At 44.7% G+C, this 24270-nt stretch overlaps 1 protein-coding gene across 1 annotated transcript in view; it reads right to left on the bottom strand.

Moving 5' to 3' along the window:
- The window catches only part of COL13A1 (collagen type XIII alpha 1 chain), a 650895-nt gene that overhangs the window by 317436 nt on the left and 309189 nt on the right, over window positions 1–24270 (bottom strand). The window contains exons 17-18 of the mRNA XM_069242266.1: window positions 18958–19002; window positions 10685–10717 (exon numbers count right to left, since the gene is read on the bottom strand). Of these exons, the coding sequence (XP_069098367.1) occupies window positions 10685–10717; window positions 18958–19002 (78 nt within the window). The remainder of the gene's footprint in view (window positions 1–10684; window positions 10718–18957; window positions 19003–24270) is intronic.

The following is a 24270-nucleotide window of genomic DNA, read 5'->3' as shown; positions in this document are numbered from 1 at the left end:
AACCTTTGAGTACTTGGGAGTCCTTATTCCAAGGATGTAACAAAGGCCACCACAGTCCCTGCGGTGCGGGGGGGACCCTGAGCTCCAACGGCTCCCTCAGCACAGCACCATGCCTGAGTGAGTCCCAGAGTGGATCCCTCCATGTTCTGTGCAGAAGGGTCCCCTCCAGTTTTGTTATGCTACTGCCATATCCGATAATGTATCGTGGTCAGCTCAGATCAATTAAAACAAGTTGATCTTGAAGCACAGGTCATTTACAAGGACGAAGAAATGTAATGCTTCTTCCTTTAGACCTGTTACCCAAGTTCTTGCTATTTATCAAGCTAAGGCGACTGTGGGAGCACTCTATGGTGCATAGATATGGGGGAGGGGCCACAGGAATAGTTCTTTGCTGTGTACAATAGAAAATGCTTTTCTAAGATTTATGTTTGCAGTCCCACTTAGCAGCCCTCCATCCCTTTACACTTAGATTTGGCTGCTATTGGAGTTGAACACATTTCACATTTTACAACCTTATTATGTTGGGTTAGGTTATGGAGTGGGGACGAACTTGCTCACAATTGAATCTCCTTGAAGCAGATATTGGTTGGAGGAAATTAAATGATGGTCAAAAGCTATAGCAAGGAATCTTATTGGACATATGTAAGGCAAATGTAAACTGTGAACAGTGGCACAGGGGTATTGTCAACTATTTTTATTCCACTGATGCTCACTCACTTATTGGTCCTGTGTGAACAAGATCCAACCGTTCCCCTATAAAAAGGTATTCATTCATTTGAGATTTGGCATTCTTCCTTTACAAACCTTTACCTCTAAATGCACTACTAATAACATTTGCAAAGATTATTGTCCTGCTTGCTGTACTGAAAAAGAATCAGGTGATCACTTTCTATTTTTTTGCCCACATTATTTACGACCTAGGAAATAATGTATTTTACCATTGTGTAGACTCATGGACCTGAGACAGTTTTGGCAGGCTTTAAGGTTCTTCAAGTATGACACATCTGAAACAATTGTATTTGTTGTATCAAGGTTCCTTATATGGGCATAGTCTCTATGAAGGCGACTTGTACCTACCCAAAACCTAAGTCTATATCAGGACCCCAGTGGTCATAAGTTTGTGGCCTATATGTATGTGGTCCCTGTGTGGTGCCTAACTGTCTCACTGAGGCTCTGCTATTCAGAACCTCAGTGGTTATGCTATCTCATTTCTTTCAAATTGTCACTAACAGGCTAGTGACCAATTTTACCAATTTACATTGGCTTACTGGAACACCCTTATAATTCCCTAGTATATGGTACTGAGGTACCCAGGGTATTGGGGTTCCAGGAGATCCCTATGGGCTGCAGCATTTCTTTTGCCACCCATAGGGAGCTCTGACAATTCTTACACAGGCCTGCCACTGCAGCCTGAGTGAAATAACGTCCACGTTATTTCACAGCCATTTTACACTGCACTTAAGTAAATAATAAGTCACCTATATGTCTAACTTTACCTGGTAAAGGTTAGGTGCAAAGTTACTTAGTGTGAGGGCACCCTGGCACTAGCCAAGGTGGCCCCACATTGTTCAGGGCCAATTCCCCGGACTTTGTGAGTGCGGGGACACCATTACACGCGTGCACTACATATAGGTCACTACCTATATGTAGCTTCACAATGGTAACTCCGAATATGGCCATGTAACATGTCTATGATCATGGAATTGCCCCCTCTATGCCATCCTGGCATAGTTGGCACAATTCCATGATCCCAGTGGTCTGTAGCACAGTCCCTGGTACTGCCAAACTGCCTTTCCCGGGGTTTCACTGCAGCTGCTGCTGCTGCCAACCCCTCCGACAGGCTTCTGCCCTCCTGGGGTCCAGCCAGGCCTGGCCCAGGATGGCAGAACAAAGGACTTCCTCTGAGCGAGGGTGTTACACCCTCTCCCTTTGGAAAATGGTGTGAAGGCAGGGGAGGAGTAGCCTCCCCCAGCCTCTGGAAATGCTTTCATGGGCACATTTGTTGCCCATTTCTGCATAAGCCAGTCTACACCGGTTCAGGGACCCCTTAGCCCTGCTCTGGCGCGAAACTGAAAAAGGAAAGGGGAGTGACCACTCCCCTGACCTGTACCTCCCCTGGGAGGTGCCCAGAGCTCCTCCAGTGTGCTCCAGACCTCTGCCATCTTGGAAACAGAGGTGCTGCTGGCACACTGGACTGCTCTGAGTGGCCAGTGCCATCAGGTGAAGTCAGAGACTCCTTCTGATAGGCTCCTTCAGGTGTTGCTAGCCTATCCTCTCTCCTAGGTAGCCAAACCCTCTTTTCTGGCTATTTAGGGTCTCTGTCTCTTGGGATTCCTTAGATAACGAATGCAAGAGCTCATCCGAGTTCCTCTGCATCTCTCTCTTCACCTTCTGCCAAGGAATCGACTGCTGACCGTGCTGGAAGCCTGCAAAACTGCAACATAGTAGCAAAGACGACTACTGCAACTCTGTAACGCTGATCCAGCCTCCTTCTCGACTGCTTTCCTGGTGGTGCATGCTGTGGGGGTAGTCTGCCTCCTCTCTGCACTAGAAGCTCCGAAGAAATCTCCCGTGGGTTGACGGAATCGTCCCACTGCAACCGCAGGCACCAAAGAACTGCATCACTGGTACCTTGGGTCTCCTCTCAGCATGACGAGCGAAGTCCCTTGAATCCAGCAACTCTGTCCAAGTGACTCCCACAGTCCAGTGACTCTTCAGTCCAAGTTTGGTGGAGGTAAGTCCTTGCCTCCCCACGCCAGACTGCATTGCTGGAAACCGCGACTTTTGCAGCTACTCTGGCCTCTGTGCACTTCCGGCGGAAATCCTTTGTGCACAGTCCATCCTGGGTCCACGGCACTCTAACCTGCATTGCACGACCTCCTAAGTTGTTCTCCGGCGACGTGGGACTCCTTTGTGCGACTTCGGGTGAGCACCGTTTCATGCATCCTCGTAGTGCCTGTTTCTGGAACTTCTGCAGGTGCTGCCTGCTGCTGAGAGGGCTCCTTGTCTTGCTCGACGCCCCCTCTATCCCCAGACGCAATTGGCGACATCCTGGTCCCTCCTGGGCCACAGCAGCATCCAAAAACCCTTACCGCACGATTTGCAGCTAGCAAGGCTTGTTGGCGGTCTTTCGGCGGGAAAACACTTCTGCACGACTCTCCACGGCGTGAGGGATCCGTCCTCCAAGGGGGAAGTCTCTAGCCCTTGTCGTTCTTGCAGAAACCTATGCTTCTACTGACCAGTAGCAGCATCTTTGCACCCACAGCTGGCATTTCCTGGGCATCTGCCCATCTCCGACTTGCTTGTGACTTTTGGACTTGGTCCCCTTGTTCCACAGGTACCCTCAACTGGAAATCCATCGTTATTGCATTGCTGGTTTGTGTCTTTCCTGCAGAATTCCCCTATCACGACTTCTATGTCCTTTGGGGAACTTAAGTGCACTTTGCACTCACTTTTCAGGGTCTTGGGGTGGGCTATTTTTCTAACCCTTACTATTTTCTAATAGTCCCAGCGACCCTCTACAAGGTCACATAGGTTTGGGGTCCATTCGTGGTTCGCATTCCACTTTTGGAGTATATGGTTTGTGTTGCCCCTATCCCTATGTGTCTCCATTGCATCCTATTGTAACTATACATTGTTTGCACTGTTTTCTAATACTATTACTGCATATTTTGGTATTGTGTACATATATCTTGTGTATATTTGCTATCCTCATACTGAGGGTACTCACTGAGATACTTTTGGCATATTGTCATAAAAATAAAGTACCTTTATTTTTAGTATATCTGTGTATTGTGTTTTCTTATGATATTGTGCATATGACACTAGTGGTACTGTAGGAGCTTCACTCGTCTCCTAGTTCAGCCTAAGCTGCTCTGCTAAGCTACCATTATCTATCAGCCTATGCTGCTAGACACCCTATACGCTAATAAGGGATAACTGGGCCTGGTGCAAGGTGTAAGTACCCCTTGGTACTCACTACAAGCCAGTCCAGCCTCCTACATTGGTTGTGCAGCGGTGGGATAAGTGCTTTGAGACTACTTACCACTTTTGTCATTGTACTTTTCATAAGAGAAAAATATACAAAACAAGTTCAGTGTGTGTACACATAACCAAAAAGTTTTGCATTTCTTTTCTCACTTCTTTTCTAAGGTGCTGAAAAGTACTTCTAAACTTTCTAAAAATTCTTAAAAGTTTAAAAAGTTTTTTTTTCTGTCTTTCTAAAAGCTCTAAAAACTTTTTCTCACTTTTTCTGTCACTTAAACTCTTTCTAAAATGTCTGGCACAGGCCAAAATGTTGATCTGTCCAAACTGGCATATGACCACCTTAGCTGGAAAGGAGCAAGGAGTCTCTGTATAGAAAGAGGTCTGAGTGTAGGGAAGAATCCTTCCTTGGAATTATTGCTTAACATGCTTAGAGAACAAGATAAGGCCAGAAGGGCCCCATCTGTTGAAAAAGCAGCTAATGGTTCCCAATCTGATCCAGGGACCCCACTAGGAAAAGATTCAGGAAAGAAAATTCAGAGCCTGCCCATTACTAGACAGTCTAGCATAGTTGGTACTGATGTAGAGTCACACCATACAGATAGTTTTGTCTCACATCATAGCAAGAGCATTCATTCTCACCACAGTAGAAGTGATGTTTCTGTTAACCAAGCTGTTAGGGTGCCTTCTGTAAGGGACAGGTCTCCTTCTGTCCATTCTCATCATACTTCTGTTTCAAGACATGTCCCTCCCACCCACCCTGATGACAGATTGTTAGAAAGGGAGCTCAATAGATTGAGAGTGGAACAAACCAGACTGAAGCTCAAAAAGCAACAGCTGGATTTGGATAGACAGACTTTAGAAGTAGAGAAGGAGAGACAGAAGTTGGGTTTAGAAACCCATGGTGGCAGCAGCAGTATTCCCCATAGTCATCCTGCAAAAGAGCATGATTCCAGGAATCTGCACAAGATAGTTCCCCATTATAAGGAGGGGGATGACATTAACAAGTGGTTTGCTGCACTTGAGAGGGCCTGTGCTGTACAGGATGTCCCTCAAAGGCAGTGGGCTGCTATCCTATGGCTATCATTTAGTGGAAAGGGTAGGGATCGGCTCCTTACTGTGAAAGAAAGTGAAGCCAATGATTACAAAGTTCTTAAGAATGCACTCCTGGATGGTTATGGCTTAACCACTGAACAGTACAGGATTAAGTTCAGAGAGACCAAAAAGGAGTCTTCACAAGACTGGGTTGATTTCATTGACCATTCAGTGAAGGCCTTGGAGGGGTGGTTACATGGCAGTAAAGTTACTGATTATGACAGCCTGTATAACTTGATCCTGAGAGAGCATATTCTTAATAATTGTGTGTCTGATTTGTTGCACCAATACTTGGTGGACTCTGATCTGACCTCTCCCCAAGAATTGGGAAAGAAGGCAGACAAATGGGTCAGAACAAGGGTGAACAGAAAAGTTCATACAGGGGGAGACAAAGAGAACAACAAGAAGAAAGATGGTGAAAAATCTCAAGATAAGCATGGGGATAAGGGTAAAACCAAAGATCCCACTTCAAATCTTAAACACTCTTCAGGGGGTGGGGATAAAACAAATTCTTCCTCTTCTTCTCAACCTACACAATTTAAAAAGCCTTGCTGCTTTGTGTGTAAAAACAGAGGCCATAGGCCAGGGGATAAGTCCGTCCAGGTAAACCCCCTGAGCCTACCACCACTAATACATCAAGCTCTAGTGCCCCTAGCAGTAGTGGTACTAGTGGTGGGACTGCTGGCAACAGTCAACTTAAGGGCTGTAGTTGGGTTCACTTATGGGTCCATAGTAGAAACTGGGGTAGTCAGTCCCAAGACAGTTTCTGTCACACCTAGTGGCCTTGGCCTTGCCACACTGGCTGCTTGTCCCCTTACAATGGATAAGTACAGGCAGACAGTATCAATAAATGGTGTTGAGGCCTTGGCCTACAGGGACACAGGTGCCAGTATCACTTTGGTGACTGAAAACCTAGTGCACCCTGATCAACACATCATTGGACAACAGTATAAGATTATTGATGTCCATAACTCCACTAAGTTTCTTCCCTTAGCTATAATTCAGTTTAGTTGGGGTGGAGTTACTGGCCCTAAGCAGGTGGTGGTATCACCTAGCTTACCTGTAGACTGTCTCTTAGGTAATGACCTAGAGGCCTCAGGTTGGGCTGATGTAGAGTTTTATGCCCATGCAGCCATGCTGGGCATCCCTGGGGAATTGTTCCCTCTCATTTCTACTGAAATGAAAAAGCAAAGGAGAGAAGGCCTGAAAACTCAGGATCCCTCTCCAACAACAGGTAAAAGGGGTATCACAGTATCCCCTAACCACCCTACCATTCAGGATACCATTCCTGTGGTGGGAGAAACCTCTCCTGGGGTGGCACCTGTTCCAAGGGAATCATCAGTTGGCAAAACTGTACTCCCTGAGGTAGAAGTACCCCTCTGTGGGATAACTAACATTGGTGAGAAAAAGAGCACCATTTTAGTTAACATGGAGCATCCCTCCAACCCTCCCAGAGAAACTTTAGTGCAGAAAACCTGCACTGCCTCACAACACTTAGGACAGCATCCCTGCCCTAGTGTGGAGCTCATAGGACAGCATCCCTGCCCTGCTCCAACTCAAGAGAAACAGCATCCCTGTTCTCTCTTCCAGCAATATAGACAAAGTTTTTGCCCAGCTATGGCTTTTCTGAGACAGCATCCCTGTTTGGCATTCCCATCACTACAAATAGGTTCAGTGGACAATTCCCACTGCTCTAAACTAAAACTTACTGATAGAAACTCTGAAAATACATCTTCACATTGTTGCTTAGCTAAAAAACTTCAAACAGGGTGGTTTACATCCCCACAGGGAAGTAACCATATAGTGGATGATAAAGGGAGTAACCAGTCTATTGCAGAGCTACTCTCTACTTATCACCACTTAGACAATAAAGTCTCAACTGGCCAAGGTTAGCCTTATTGTCCTTCTTTTGGGGGGGGGGGGTTGTGTGAGAAAGTAGCCTCTTTCTAGCCTTGTTACCCCCACTTTGGCCTGTTTGTGAGTGTATGTCAGGGTGTTTTCACTGTCTCACTGGGATCCTGCTAGCCAGGGCCCAGTGCTCATAGTGAAAACCCTATGTTTTCAGTATGTTTGTTATGTGTCACTGGGACCCTGCTAGTCAGGACCCCAGTGGTCATAAGTTTGTGGCCTATATGTATGTGGTCCCTGTGTGGCGCCTAACTGTCTCACTGAGGCTCTGCTATTCAGAACCTCAGTGGTTATGCTCTCTCATTTCTTTCAAATTGTAACTAACAGGCTAGTGACCAATTTTACCAATTTACATTGGCTTACTGGAACACCCTTATAATTCCCTAGTATATGGTACTGAGGTACCCAGGTTATTGGGGTTCCAGGAGATCCCTATGGGCTGCAGCATTTCTTTTGCCACCCATAGGGAGCTCTGACAATTCTTACACAGGCCTGCCACTGCAGCCTGAGTGAAATAACGTCCACGTTATTTCACAGCCATTTTACACTGCACTTAAGTAACTTATAAGTCACCTATATGTCTAACCTTTACCTGGTAAAGGTTAGGTGCAAAGTTACTTAGTGTGAGGGCACCCTGGCACTAGCCAAGGTGCCCCCACATTGTTCAGGGCCAATTCCCCGGACTTTGTGAGTGCGGGGACATCATTACACGCGTGCACTACATATAGGTCACTACCTATATGTAGCTTTACAATGGTAACTCCGAATATGGCCATGTAACATGTCTATGATCATGGAATTGCCCCCTCTATGCCATCCTGGCATAGTTGGCACAATCCCATGATCCCAGTGGTCTGTAGCACAGACCCTGGTACTGCCAAACTGCCTTTCCCGGTGTTTCACTGCAGCTGCTGCTGCTGCCAACCCCTCAGACAGGCTTCGGCCCTCCTGGGGTCCAGCCAGGCCTGGCCCAGGATGGCAGAACAAAGGACTTCCTCTGAGAGACGGTGTTACACCCTCTCCCTTTGGAAAATGGTGTGAAGGCAGGGGAGGAGTAGCCTCCCCCAGCCTCTGGAAATGCTTTCATGGGCACATTTGTTGCCCATTTCTGCATAAGCCAGTCTACACCGGTTCAGGGACCCCTTAGCCCTGCTCTGGCGCGAAACTGGACAAAGGAAAGGGGAGTGACCACTCCCCTGACCTGTACCTCCCCTGGGAGGTGCCCAGAGCTCCTCCAGTGTGCTCCAGACCTCTGCCATCTTGGAAACAGAGGTGCTGCTGGCACACTGGACTGCTCTGAGTGGCCAGTGCCATCAGGTGACGTCAGAGACTCCTTCTGATAGGCTCCTTCAGGTGTTGCTAGCCTATCCTCTCTCCTAGGTAGCCAAACCCTCTTTTCTGGCTATTTAGGGTCTCTGTCTCTTGGGATTCCTTAGATAACGAATGCAAGAGCTCATCCGAGTTCCTCTGCATCTCTCTCTTCACCTTCTGCCAAGGAATCGACTGCTGACCGTGCTGGAAGCCTGCAAAACTGCAACATAGTAGCAAAGACGACTACTGCAACTCTGTAACGCTGATCCAGCCGCCTTCTCGACTGCTTTCCTGGTGGTGCATGCTGTGGGGGTAGTCTACCTCCTCTCTGCACTAGAAGCTCCGAAGAAATCTCCCGTGGGTCGACGGAATCATCCCCCTGCAACCGCAGGCATCAAAGAACTGCATCACCGGTACCTTGGGTCTCCTCTCAGCACGACGAGCGAGGTCCCTTGAATCCAGCAACTCTGTCCAAGTGACTCCCACAGTCCAGTGACTCTTCAGTCCAAGTTTGGTGGAGGTAAGTCCTTGCCTCCCCACGCCAGACTGCATTGCTGGAAACCGCGACTTTTGCAGCTACTCCGGCCTCCGTGCACTTCCGGCGGAAATCCTTTGTGCACAGTCCAGCCTGGGTCCACGGCACTCTAACCTGTATTGCACGACCTCCTAAGTTGTTCTCCGGCGACGTGGGACTCCTTTGTGCGACTTTGGGTGAGCTCCATTTCATGCATCCTCGTAGTGCCTGTTTCTGGCACTTCTGCGGGTGCTGCCTGCTGCTGAGAGGGCTCCTTGTCTTGCTCGATGCCCCCTCTGTCCCCAGACGCAATTGGCGACATCCTGGTCCCTCCTGGGCCACAGCAGCATCCAAAAACCCTTACCGCACGATTTGCAGCTAGCAAGGCTTGTTGGCAGTCTTTCGGCAGTAAAACACTTCTGCACAACTCTCCACGGCGTGAGGGATCCGTCCTCCAAAGGGGAAGTTTCTAGCCCTTGCCGTTCTTGCAGAAACCTACGCTTCTACTGACCAGTAGCAGCATCTTTGCACCCACAGCTGGCATTTCCTGGGCATCTGCCCATCTCCGACTTGCTTGTGACTTTTGGACTTGGTCCCCTTGTTCCACAGGTACCCTCGACTGGAAATCCATCGTTGTTGCATTGCTGGTTTGTGTCTTTCCTGCAGAATTCCCCTATCACGACTTCTATGTCCTTTGGGGAACTTTAGTGCACTTTGCACTCACTTTTCAGGGTCTTGGGGTGGGCTATTTTTCTAACCCTTACTATTTTCTAATAGTCCCAGCGACCCTCTACAAGGTCACATAGGTTTGGGGTCCATTCGTGATTCGCATTCCACTTTTGGAGTATATGGTTTGTGTTGCCCCTATCCCTATGTGTCTCCATTGCATCCTATTGTAACTATACATTGTTTGCACTGTTTTCTAATACTATTACTCCATATTTTGGTATTGTGTACATATATCTTGTGTATATTTGCTATCCTCATACTGAGGGTACTCACTGAGATGCTTTTGGCATATTGTCATAAAAATAAAGTACCTTTATTTTTAGTATATCTGTGTATTGTGTTTTCTTATGATATTGTGCATATGACACTAGTGGTACTGTAGGAGCTTCACTCGTCTCCTAGTTCAGCCTAAGCTGCTCTGCTAAGCTACCATTATCTATCAGCCTATGCTGCTAGACACCCTATACACTAATAAGGGATAACTGGGCCTGGTGCAAGGTGTAGGTACCCCTTGGTACTCACTACAAGCCAGTCCAGCCTCCTACAATGAGGGCTCTGTCCTAGAGTCAACAAAGGTTTATTTTGAGTCAATCAAAAGATACCTCCGTTTTTTACTGATTAATTTGTGCAGGTTCGTAGAAATACAGGACATGCCCCTTTGCTTACTAGTATTTAGCCGTGGAGCCGAAGAAATGTCCAGTGCCCAAATTACCAGACTTATTTTTCCACCCCCCCCCCAACAATTTAGCCATGTTTGTAGTGGTGGGGATTAACTTTATTGCATCCAGCATTATAATGTGCTAGTATGAATTGCAATATGTCGTTCATTCTTGTCTAGGTTTCATATCTTACAATCATTTGGAAAAGTAAAGGACCACAATTTGTATTGCTATAATTGGTGTCGAATCTGCAAAAATGGTGGAATACTTTTTATTGTAAAAAGTGCAATGCTGGCAAACTGTATGATATGAGAAGAGAGAAGTGTGCTCTGGATTGGCATGGCGGTGTTATATGTATAAATAACTTGTAGCCCTAACATCGCATTTCATTTATGGTTAATACATCAGACAAGCTTCATTTCAGCTAATAGCTAGGTGCTGAGGTGTAGGCATTCAGAAATATAAGACATGAGACGTGACTAACCTTAACTCCTGCAACTGCTGTTCCAGGAACGCCCTAATGGAAAGAAAGGAGAGCAATTAACTTCAAAGGGAATATGTACAGTACAGAAACATATTAGTTGCAGACATTTGTAAGTCTTTGTCCTTGCAGTCTGCAGTCCAAGCCTGATATTTATTTGAAATACATCGATTCTTTATTACATACTGGATTTTAGGCTGGGCAAACGAAGGCCTCATTTATGTCCATGTTTGATTGATTTAAAATACTTAAAATGTTATTCACTAGCATGAACAAATATGTAAAAAGGCTTGAGTGGTCAATAGCTGAAATATTACTTCTGAATGAAAGACTGAATGGACTTCATATATGCGTTTAATCAAAATGAATATAGTGTAAGACACTTCTTGTTTGGAAAGGTGTATAAGTTAAGAAACATCAAATAGTAGTACTGGGGTGGTTTAAAAGGAGGTCTGGTGCTCATCTTTATATTAATAATAATTTATATCTTTACAGTTCCCAACTCATCTCCATTCAACTGTGCTTTACTCAAGGAAACTTCCCAAAAAACCTTGCACGATGACAATCCAAAGATTGTTGCCTTCAAATCCAATAACACTAAGCACTCGTCTTGCTATATAAACAAATACTTATAAATCCAGTCCCTTTTAATTCCAAGTATTCTTCTTTTATTTCTTCTTTTACATCCACTTCAGCCAAGCCAACACGTGTTTCGTCTGGGGTGTCACCCAACAACTTCCTCAGGGCTTTCTAAGGCTATAAAAAATATGTTATATATAATCTTTACATGTACATCCAACCTATATTTACTTATGTCTCAACAACCCATTCTCGTGCAGCACATTATATTGATACGTATTCGTTAGCTGGAAACCAAGCATTATAAGTGATTTACATATTAACATTTATAAGTGTATTTCCAATTATATATGTCCTTTATATCTGTCACCTATTGATATAGAGTGATACAATTTAATCTCCTCTGTGTTTTTAAGCATGCATACACAAGTGGAGCCAAATCCCCCAAATAGGCATCTCCATAATCTTATCTGTGTTAGATTCCTATTTTATCAAAAAAATCTACCTGTCCTCCACTACTACACATCCATATGGTCTCCTCTCATGTGGTTATCAACATAATTGCCACTGCTTATGTCTGTATTGGTATTGCAGATTTTAACTTCTGTATAATAAGACTAATAAAAATCCAAATGGATTATTTTCTCCTCAGTGGAATTGGAATATTTCTTGGGAGGGAGATAGAAGGATGATGATCCAGATATAGATATAAGGTACATACTTAATATTTAAGCAATGCACGCACAAGTTGAACTTTAGTATAGCAATTAGAATTAGAAATTGAAATTGTGTATAGAAAAATAAGGAACACAACAAGGCCTTTCCTGTATTGAATACTTACATGTAGATCCAGAATAGGTTAGATGGACTATATTTAGAGAGAAAATATAGATGAGGTTATAATTGCTATAATAATATATAAAATCAATAAGTGGGAAACCGACCCCCCTCATGTGATATTAGATGATAGGGAATTTAAGATTTTTGACTTAAGTGGGTATTTTACTGTTTAACAATTAAGATATCCTAATTTCGCGTTGCTACTGTAACATGTAGAGAATGATATGGTTCAAAAAGATAAGACTGTGTTGGATTAGTTTAGATAGCGGGTTTTAAAAAATAAGGAGTCAAATATGAACCCCGAATATATGAACATTAACGTACTCATGAATACAGGGTATGAACACAATCTTATCATACATGTAAGCATTAGGATTTTATTATAGTAAAAACAGGTGATGGAGAAATCATGTTTAAGAATATCAGTAGCATTTAGTTCACAATAAAATGTAGTCCTCTTTTTATAACTAGAGGGGGTGGGTATATAAATAGGAAGTTGAAAACTATCTCTGCCTGGGAGTTTAACGGCGTACTCACAGCTCACGGGGATATGGAATAAAACACGGGTATATGATAGGGTTTTAAACTAAAAGGTAGAAGAAATTAATGGAAAATAGTCACCCGACGGGGGTGTGCATGTAATAAGTTGCCATTAACTCGTTTATAGGATACACTTCGTGTCATTGGCAGTTCGAGGCATTTAAAGAAGGTGGGATATAGTAAAGAAAAAATAAGTCAACAGGTAAGTGGAATGGGAAAGGGTGATCACAGAAAGCTATTATTTAGTGAGACTAGTGATATTATTAAAATCATTAGGTATTTATTTTTATTGGTCTTATTATACAGAAGTTAAAATCTGCAATACCAATACAGACATAAGCAGTGGCAATTATGTTGATGAACACATGAGAAGAGATCATATGGATGTGTAGTAGTGGAGGACAGGTAGAGTTTTTAGATAAAATAGGGATATAACACAGATAAGATTATGGAGATCCTCATTTAGGGGATTTGGCTCCACTTGTGTGTGCATGGTTAAAAACACGGAGAAGATGAGGCATGATAAATGAAATTGTATCACTCTGTATATAGAGGTGACAGATATAAAGGATATATATAATTGGAAATATACTTATAAATGTTAATATGTAAATCACTTATAATGCTTGGTTTCCACCTAACGAATACGTATCAATATAATGTGCTGCACGAGAATGGGTTGTTGGGACACATGTAAATATAGTTTGGATATACATGTAAAGATTATATATTACATATTGTTTACAGCCTTAGAAAGCCCTGAGGAACTTGTTGGGTGACATCCCAGACGAAACACGAGTTGGCTTGGCTGAAATGGATGTAAAGGAAGAAATAAAAGAAGAATACTTGAAATTAATTGGGACTTGATTTATAAGTATTTTTTTATATAACAAGACGAGTGCTTAGTGTTATTGAAGTTAAGAAATATATTTACATATATTGTGAAGTTCTATTAAATAAGAAACTGGGGGCACATTAGTTACTACAGCCATCTTTTGAACCTGTCAAATGTGTCAATCTTTGCCAGGTTTAGGCTTCTAGTGCAATACTTATCCCACTATCCCTATTTCGGAGTAAGTTCAAATGATAGGTGGTCAAGATACAGCCTGTCTACCGTTCCAGTGTTGAATCAGAGTTGGACCTCCTTCCCCCACTAAACGGAAACCAAAAAAAAACAAAAAACAGGGGGTCGTCCTACTGTCAAAACTCACATTTATCAATATCATGGTGAAGGCCTTAACAAATTTTCCTTTGCTTCCTAAAATGCTCCATCCTCTAAAAACCTCACATCATTTAGAAATTATAAGATGACACATTTGGAGCCGTTAGATTTCTGTAACATTACTTACACAGGCCTGCTTAAAACCTTGATTGGCAAACTACAAAGACAACAAAATCAAGCCAACAAGATGTGTCTAAAAGAGTGTAAACGTGATCTGACTAGACGGCCTTTCTGATTGTGTCATGAAGGTTGCTAGGATTAAACTCATATCTCTCTGCATCATTCACAAGACATATGTGAATAAAAGCCTTCATATTTGCAAAACCTGGACAACGCCATATTGCTATGAGGAACATTCACTCAGTGTCATCACACCTTATACCACTTAAAATGTTAGAAACAGGGATGGTGATTTTTGATAGTGTTGGGTCTAAAACTCTGGAAAACTCTGTAACCAAGCCTCAGCCAAACCCAACTACTTCATATTAAAAATAAAAAAACAAATATTTTTAGTGAGCCTTTGCCAAAGACTGTCCCTGGTGCTACCATTAAAGGTGGTTGAGAACAAGTCCGCCCAACAGTGTATCCATTGTTTCCATAATTTTCTGTATTTGATAGCATTCTGAAAACATTGTAAGATAGCAATCTGCACTTTATAAAATGCCTAAATAAATAAAGGCCACAAGAAGACATCCAGGAAATCGTCTCGTGGTAGTACTACCATCAATATGATCTTCTTACCAGCACCCTTCCTATTACTTGAGATCTCCAGAAAATCAGTACTGACCACTAATACAGACTACTAATACGACTGAGATAATAATAGCAACAGCTACCATACTTTTGCTACTGTGACCATAACCTCATCTGATAGTGGCTATGTGTGTCCATCTACAACTGGAAGCCTAGCTACCTGCATTGAACTGTCTGCCCACTTTATGAGTAAAGCACGGCACCAAGATATGTGTTTGAGAAATGATTAGGCATGGCCGACCCACACACTCAGCCATTCAGCAATGTACTCATCATTAGCAAAATATTCACCTCTCCTGAAATTTGTCAAGTACAGCACTATAAATCAAAAGTCTGAAGCGACAGGAGTATGTGGACAACAATGAAATGGACAACATATTTAAAAATTAAAAATAATTAAATAATTTTGCACCGATTGTTTGTGAAAGGTCAATATGTATCTTACAATAAACCCTGAAACTCAGTCACAGAATCTGAAACATTTGACGATAAAACTAACAGAGATAATTGAAGTTGTCTGCAGAACAGGAAGTCTATTGATGATGGCATACGGAAATGGGGTGGGAAGTTAATAATACATATGAAGGGATAGATCCAACAGACCAAGGGGCATATTTATACTCCGTTTGCGCCGGAATTGCGTTTTTTTTTTGACGCAATTCCGACGCAAAACTAACTCCATATTTATACTTTGGCGTTAGACGCGTCTAGCGCCAAAGTCCATGGAGTTAGCGTCATTTTTTTGCGTGGACACCTACTTTGCGTTAATTATATGCAAGGTAGGTGTTCCCGTCTAAAAAATCGACTCCGAGGCATGTGCGTCGGATTTATACTCCCGGGCAAAATTCACGCCCGGGAGTGGGCGGGTCCAAAAAAATGACGTACGGCCGCTTTTGCGCCGTTTTTTAGCGCCTGCAAAAGGCAGGCGTTAAGGGACCTGTGGGCTCTGAAGGAGCCCAGAGGTGCCCTCCCATGCCCCCAGGGACACCCCCTGTCACCCTTGCCCACCCCAGGAGGACACCCAAGGCTGGAGGGACCCATCCCAGGGACATTAAGGTAAGTTCAGGTAAGTTTTTTTATTAATTTTTTTTGTGGCATAGGGGGGCCTGATTTGTGCCCCCCTACATGCCACTATGCCCAATGACCATGCCCAGGGGACAGAAGTCCCCTGGGCATGGCCATTGGGCAAGGGGGCATGACTCCTGTCTTTGCTAAGACAGGAGTCATTTCTATGGGGGTTGGGAGTGAAAAAAAATGGCGCAAATCGGGTTGAGGCGAAAAAATTGCCTCAACCTGACTTGCCCCATTTCTTGACGCCCAAGCCCTATATCCCCCTACGCCGGCGCTGCCTGGTGTACGTCGTTTTTTTTAACGCACACCAGACAGCGCCGGCGGCTAACGCCGGCTAACGTCATTCAATAAATACGGCGCCCGCATGGTGCTTCAGAATGGCGTTTGCCGGCGCTAATTATTTTGACGCAAAACTGCGTTAGCGCAGTTTTGCGTCAAAAAGTATAAATATGGGCCCAAATTGTTGTTGGCAGGGTTCATTCCTAAAAAAAGCTTTCTGTCTACCAGTACCTACTGCAGCCGGGACATATTCCGTTTGACAGGGATTCACCCTGAAACACATGGAGTATGTCACCTCTGCATTCCATTATGTCACAATTAGGTCACAGGTGAAATTTTTTTGAATGGGGGCAGGCTCAAAAGGTTAAGACGTGGTGTAGGGTGAAATGCACAAAATGGCAGAGATTGCAGCTATTGTGATGAATTTGGATCAAGAAAAATGTTATTGAGGATGAATTCTAAAATGTTTTGCGACACACTTTCTTGAGGTTGATGAACGAGAAAAACAGATTGAAAGGAAAAAGGAATAAAGTAGGCTTTTCCTTTTAAGGTTTACTGAACGCTTCCCCCATAGTAACAATGTATGTGATGTTGAACATGTAGAGTAAATTTACAGCATTTTCATCCAATATCAAGCTACTTACTTTTTGATTATTCTTAAGGCTCCGGGCCTGATTTAGATATTGTGGACGGGCTACTCGTCACAATGGTGACAGACATCCCATCTGCTGAAATATAAATCCCGTAGGTTATAATTGGACTTATATTTCGGTGAATGGGATATCCGTCACCGTTGTGACAGAGTAACCCAACCACCAAGTCCTTGATCAGGCCCTCTGTCACATTTGCCGCTGGTCAAGAAGTTTAGAGTAATACTTTGTTTACTGAACCTGAAATAAGATTAAATGGGCTGTCAATAATTGTATTCATGCCAACACCTTCAGAAGGCACTTTACACCTCACAGAAAGGTTGGAAGAAATTCAGACTGTGAGGTAGAGCTACCAAGAAAGTGTTATTCTTGCCTATTATTACTGAGTCCAGCACGAAACATATCACAAATGAAAGAATTTCATTCTACATAGATGCATGTATTTATTTGGCATTGGCTTTTGAAATTTTGATCATAATCCTAACTTTCCATTTGGCAAAACATTTGTCCCGTATTTATACTTTTTTAACAACAAATTTGCGCCGCTTTTTGGTGCAAAAGCGGCGCAAACTTACGAAATACAATTGTATTTTGTAAGTTTACGCTGCTTTTGCGTAAAAAAATATGACGCAAATGCGGCGCTAAAACAAGTATAAATATGGGCCTTAATTCCTGCATCACTCCCACGTTCAGAATGCTGATTGTTAGTAAAGGTTTGGTAGGTGCACTGACGACCAAACTCAAAACATTTGAGAATATCCAGTAACAGGTTTGACATTCTGCAGTCTCAAAGCTTGGAACTGTTGTGGAATTCAATGTTAAATGGAACTGCCTCTCAATCAGCCAACTTGTGGGTTAAACATCAGACACAATTCTGATTATATCTTTAAAATATAACTTGTGACATAAGCATCTCTGTCCAAATCGTCTTATGCAGTAAACATCATCATATATTGTCTGATGTGTTTATCCGAAGTTAGAAAAACTCAGGCCCAGATTTATACTTTTTGACGCACAACTGCGCCAACGCAGTTGTGCGTCAAAAATTTTACCGCCGGCTAACGCCATTCCAACGCGCCATGCGGGTGCCTTATTTATGGAATGACGTTAGCCGGCGCTGCGGACTGGTGTGTGTAAAAAAAAATGACTCACACCAGGCAGCGCCGGCGTATGGGAAAATGGGGGTTGTGATTCAAAAAATGGTGCACGTCAGGTCTGAGGCAAAATTCAGGCCTCAAACCGGATTTGCGCCATTGTTTTTGAAGCCCAGCCTCCATTGACATGACTACTGTCTTAGCAAAGACAGGAGTCATGCCCCCTTGCCCAATGGCCATGCCCAGGGGACTTGTGTCCCCTGGGCATGGTCATTGGGCATAGTGCCACAAAAAAATTCAGAAAAAAATACTTACCCGAACTTACCTTTCCTTCCCTGGGATGGGTCCCTACATCCTTGGGTGTCCTCCTGGGGTGGGCCAGGGTGACAGGGGGTGTCCCAGGGGGCAGGGGAGGGCACCTCTGGGCTCCTTCCGAGCCCACAGGTCCCTTAACGCCTGCCCTGACCCAGGCGTTAAAAAACGGCGCCCATCAGGCTGTGTGTCGTTTTTTAAGGCCCACCCCCTCCTGTGCGTCAAAATGACGTCAGAGTATAAATATGGGGCACAGGCCTTAAAGTCATTTTTTGGAAGGGAACGCCTACTTTGCATATAATTAACGCAAGGCTGGTTCCCCCTTCCAAAAAATGACGCACATGGTGGAATTTTGACGCCCGCGGGGTCGGACGTCAAAGTATAAATATGGGGCAGGGTTTGCGCCGATTGTGCGTCAAAATTTTTGACACACATTCGGCGCAAACAGAGTATAAATATGCCCCTCAGTGTTGCAGTTGTGTCATTCATGACGGGGAGCATAACTACTATGGGGTGAACACATCTAACATATACCTAATGCATATGTCAGGTAACAAAGATCAGCCAATTAGTGTTTCAAGTTTACTAAGATGAATACATAAGTGCATTTTTGGGAAGATCACTTCGTTGAAATTGTAATAATTAAAAATGGGTGATCATTGGACTAATCACCAGGATGACAACAATGAGGGATTCACTCTTTAAAATGGTGTATACATTTATAGGAAGTGATGCATGACCATACCTCTCAACTTTAAAAAACACCGGTGTAAGGGAGAAAAGCAACAGAAACAAAATAGGGCACTAGATGAAAATCAGAGTTGCCATTACATGGGAGGGAACAGATGAGATCAGTTGGGCTTGTCCGCTTTCACACACAGTTGAAAGGTATGTGGGGTGATTTTAACACAAATTGATCCATTACACGAAAGGTACCTTCAATCCATGTTTTCCTGGAATCCCTGGCATGCCCCTCTCGCCCTGTAGTCAGAGAGTAGAAAGAGAATAGAGTAATAGAACAGATTGTGACAAGTTAGAACAAGAGAGGAGAGAAGTGGAATGAAAGCAGTGAAAGACATAATAGGAAAATCCAGTGTGTGCATAAAGGTTTTTAGAAGCATATGTTCTATGAACCCTCTTTCTGCACCCTTATTCCAAGTCCTGTTGTCTGTTCTGTCTTTGGCACAATAGGGCTCTACTCTGGACTCGATCAAAGGTTATATGTCTGCCATTTCAGCATTTATGAGGTTGCCGGCCCAACCCTCTTTGTTTGTCACCTGTTGTGACTAGGCTCTTGAAATGTTTACAGCATGCTTCCCCTCATGCCATTCATCATACTCACACTTTGACTCAATACACCACTGTTGGTAACCAACAAGATGACTTTCCTAATGGCCATAACATCAGTCAGGAAGGTCAGAGAACTACAGGCCCTCTCAGTGCACCCTCCTTATTCCACATTTTACAAAGATAAGTTGATTCTGTAAATCTGTGCATCCTTCCTTCCGAAGGTTGGGACATCTTTTCATGTAGGCCAAAATATCACTTTGCCTGCCCTTTTGCTCTACTTCATTGTAGGACGCTGGCTCTTTATATGATATATCAAAATTAGATATATTGTGTAAAGGGTCCACGGCTTCCCTTCCTAGTGGCATGGGCATGCCCTAGCAATCCAAAGGTGCTCTTTTAGGGGATAGTATGGTGGAGCAGCCTTAGGCTTATCAGAGAGGAGTGTGAGACAGTTGCAAATACACACACAGTCAATGACTTAGACACATGATGCAAGAAGAAGATCCATACCAATTTACAAAAACAAGCATTTGTAATGCAATAGGTCTCACATCTTCTTGAATTAGAGCTACCGTCATTGTAAATGCATAACTGGACATTTCTTGCCACATAAATTGGTCAATCCTGCCTCATAATTGCATCTTTTCCTGCCATATAATGCTAGTGGCCTAGCATTGAACTAAAGCACTTCTGTTTACCTTCTTCCTCTATCTTAAAATGTATACAGTTATCATTTAAACCTTTATCAGAAATAAACCTTTGGTATCAGAGTGTAATACTCATAACACCATAACAAAAATATCATTTGGGACAGATCGGAGGTGAAAGGAAAAAGGGAGTCAGGAGTAAAGATGGAGAGGACAAGGGGCGCAGTAATGGTGCCATGGGCCCTGGAGCAAGAAAGGAAAATGGTTGACTGGAATTTCGGTTGGAAAATGCAGCAGTGATTAGAGTTGAGTGAGGTCCGTAGGTCTCTGGGCCCCGGTGCCACTGCACTTGTTGCTCCATTGATAACCAGGCCTCAGGAGAGAAAGCGGACAGGGCAGAAAAAAAGAAGTGAAAGGAATACAACAGAAAAAAGAAAGAAAGAGAAGGTGTAGCAAAGAAATTAAGGAAAGAATGAGAAAATGAAAACACAACTAAGAATAAATAGAACAAACGTGTGAGACTAAAGACAAAAGGGAAGGAAGCTAGCTAAAGAAAGATAAAGAGGAAAAAATAGTGAAAGAAGTGTGAAAAAGAAGAGAAAAAATCAACATTAGATAAAAAAAGAGAGATGGTGAGAGAAACAAGCAGGGAAAGAACCAGGGCGTGTATGTACTGAAATATTTTCCACATTTTCCACAGCAGAATGGGAAAATCACTTTGACACTTCGGGTCCCGAAAAGTAACTTGTGGCTTCCAAATACAGATGGGGAAAAGAGGGATATATAGTAAAACATGAATTGACAAATAAAGATAAGAAATACACCAGAGAAAGGAAGAAAGAAAGATCCAAATAAAAAGTGAAATGACGCTTACCGAGTCAAAAGAAAGAGAAAATAAAAAAGACAAAGAAAGAATTATGGGAAGAAGAAAAAATAGTGAGAGAATGAATGCCTGATGAAGAAAAAAGAGAGAAACAAAACAAGGAAAGAAATAACCCAGTTTTTGCAAGTTTGAAAGAGGAGGTAGCAAGAGGAAGAGGGAAATAAAAAAGGGAGAGGAGTAGAAAAAACAGTTGAAAGAAAGAGCGAATGGAGCAAGGTGCTCTGGCAGACAGAGAGTGTGGAGTTCCTGGCACTAGCACGGCTGAGGGCTTGGAGTGGGTAAACTGAGATGCACTCATGGAGCTGTGTCCAAGGTCCCAATACTGGAGCAGCAGAGTGTACTGACTGGAAGAACTGAGGTGTTCTGGCAGACAGTGTGGTTGGGGTTCCTGGCACTGGCACGGCTGACGGCTTGGAGTGTGTGAACTGACATGCACTAATGGAGCTGCACCCCAGATCCCAGTACTGGAGCAGCAGAGTGTATGCAGCGAGTGTGGGGTTTCTGGCACTGGCATGGCCGATGGCTTGTAGTGTGTGAACTCAGGTGCACTGATAAAGCTGCGAGTGGGATCCCAGTATGGAGCAGAAGTGGGCACTGTCTCTAAGGATTGCGAAGCACTGGTAGAGCTAGGTGCCTAGGCTATAAGCAATTAGAACCAATTCTCTGCCCTTGCTCTCAGCACCCCACAGGCAGTCACACTTGGTACAGAAAATCCAAGCCAAGAAAGGGTGGCAGCCAGGCAGCTGAGAGAGGGTGCAGAGACACCACAAAGACCAAATGTGACCAAGATAACAGCCTGATTTATAGCCTTGTTTACAGCTAAGCTGTGGGGAAGCTTCCCTTGACAGGAGCAGGAAACAAAGTAAAAAAAAAAATCCCTATAGCCCAGATAAACAAGACAAGGCGTAATTATACAGTATTTGGTCCCTGCTCCCACACAGAAGAAGGAAGGACAAAGAGGCATGACTGACCACTACCAAGCAAGGTTTTTTAACTTGCACTTAAACTAACAAATGAAATAGCTGGAAGCTGACAGAAGAAGTATACTTAAAAGTATAAAAGAGGTCGTACACTTACTCTCGACCTAGTAACAAGTATCATTGTATATACTTTGGCACCAGAATCAATTTGATTAGGTAGAATGTTTTGCAAGTACAGGTGAGTTCAAGACTTGAGATGCTTTGGGAAATTGGGACACCTCGGATCCTCTTCTCCAAGGGCCAGGGGTGATGGGTAAAGAAGTTCTTTTTGGCGCTAGGTTTTCTCCACCAGAGCACTCGCGGTTGAGGAGGCCTGCATGCAGAGGCTGCAGGTGGTGTTAGTGAGTCCACAGTGGGCAAGTCCAAGGTGGGCTCCATCTCTGGAAGGCTTGGGAACCACACTGGCACTGTTGGTCCACTACAACTCTGGATGTGCGACGCAGGTGAAGTGGTGCTTTCAGGTGTCGGGTTTTAGGTAGTCTGGAAAACAAAAAAATCAGAGGGAACAGCAGACAGGCCAGCAGGGCTGGGGCTAAGTCAAGGGCTTCTTCCTCAAGCTTTGCTTTTGCCGCTCTTGGGTATCCTTCTTCTTCATAGGAATGTGCTTTCCTGGTGGCAGGGACTCCCGTTTATACTGCATTTAGGGGCATTTCGGGGAATGCCAGTGGGCTACTTCTTCCTGGGGACCCTACACCCCATATATAAAAACTTCCTGTGGGAAGAGGGAATAACCCTGTCCCAGAATTCCTAAATCTGCCAACACCAAGATGGCAGATTCCTAAAAGTGATGTCCACATCAGGCAGGGCACCTTAGGGGTGGGACTGACCTGACGGGTGGACACACCTCCCTGAATATTAAATTTCCCAGCTGTCCCGGACCATGAACTCCATCCACTCAGGATCTCCCTCTGACCCCTGCCCACATCACGTGTTCAACAAAGCCGACGCCACCATCGCCCCCGCACTCCGAAAGATCATCAACCTTTCCTTCAACACCGCTACCTTCCCGGACAGCTGGAAGCACGCAGAAATCCAACCCCTCCTCAAGAAACCTAAGGCTGACCTCAACGATCTCAAAAACTTCCGACTGATCTCCCTCCTCCCTTTCCCAGCGAAAGTCATCGAGAAGATCGTCAACGCACAGCTCGCCCACTACCTAGAAGACAACTCCATCCTTGACCCCTCCCAATCTGGCTTCAGGCGAAACCACAGCACAGAGACTGCACTCCTCGCTGCCACAGATGACATCAGACTACAAATGGACAATGGCGAAACCTCAGCCCTGATCCTCCTAGACCTATCCGCCGCCTTCGATACAGTCTGCCACCGCACCCTACTAACCCGCTTACATGAAGCCGGCATCCAAGAAAAGGCCCTCAAATGGATCTCCTCCGTTCTCTCCAGCAGAACCCAGAGGGTCCGACTCTCACCTTTCCGCTCCAATGCCACCAACCTCATCTGCGGCGTACCCCAAGGCTCCTCACTAAGCCCAACGCTGTTCAACGTCTACATGGCCCCCCTCGCACAACTGGCCCGCCAGCACAACCTCAGCATCCTCACCTACGCCGACGACACCCAACTCGTCCTCTCCCTGACCAAAGATCCTCTCATCGCCAAAGCCAACCTCCACGAGGGACTGAAATCCATTGCCGAGTGGATGAACAACAGCCGCCTGAAACTCAACTCCGACAAGACGGAAGTCCTCATCCTCGGGCGCACCCCCTCGGCCTGGAACGACTCGTGGTGGCCCACCGCCCTGGGCCCCCCACCCACCCCAGCCAGCCATGCACGAAATCTCGGCTTCATCCTCGACTCCACCCTCACCATGTCCAAACAGGTCAACGCAGTCTCATCCTCCTGTTTTAACACCCTCCGAATGCTCCGCAGGATCTTCAAGTGGATTCCAACAGGAACCAGAAAGACAGTGACCCAAGCCCTCGTCAGTAGCAGACTCGACTACGGCAACGCACTCTACACAGGCATCCCAACAAAAGACATCAAACGACTCCAACGCATCCAGAACGCATCCGCCCGCCTGATCCTCGACATACCCCGCCGATGTCACATCTCCCCTCACCTGAAGGACCTCCACTGGCTCCCCGTGGACAACAGGATCACCTTTAAACTCCTCACCCACGCACACAAGGCTCTACACGACACCGGACCCGCCTACCTGAACACCAAACTCAACTTCTACGTTCCCTCATGACAACTACGCTCTGCCAACCTTGCCCTCGCCATCGTCCCCCGAATCCAGCGCAAGACCTCTGGCGGCAGATCCTTCTCCTACCTCGCTGCCAAAACCTGGAACTCACTCCCGACCTCACTGCGCCAGACCCAGGACCTCCTCACCTTCAGGAGACTCCTCAAGACATGGCTCTTCGAACGATAGCAGCACCCCCCCCCCCCCAGCGCCTCGAAACCCTAACGGGTACATAGCGCGCTTTAT

This window comes from Pleurodeles waltl, chromosome 6 (assembly GCF_031143425.1).
Source record: "Pleurodeles waltl isolate 20211129_DDA chromosome 6, aPleWal1.hap1.20221129, whole genome shotgun sequence".
NCBI lineage: Eukaryota > Metazoa > Chordata > Amphibia > Caudata > Salamandridae > Pleurodeles > Pleurodeles waltl.
This window is presented reverse-complemented; position numbering and strand designations above follow the sequence as displayed.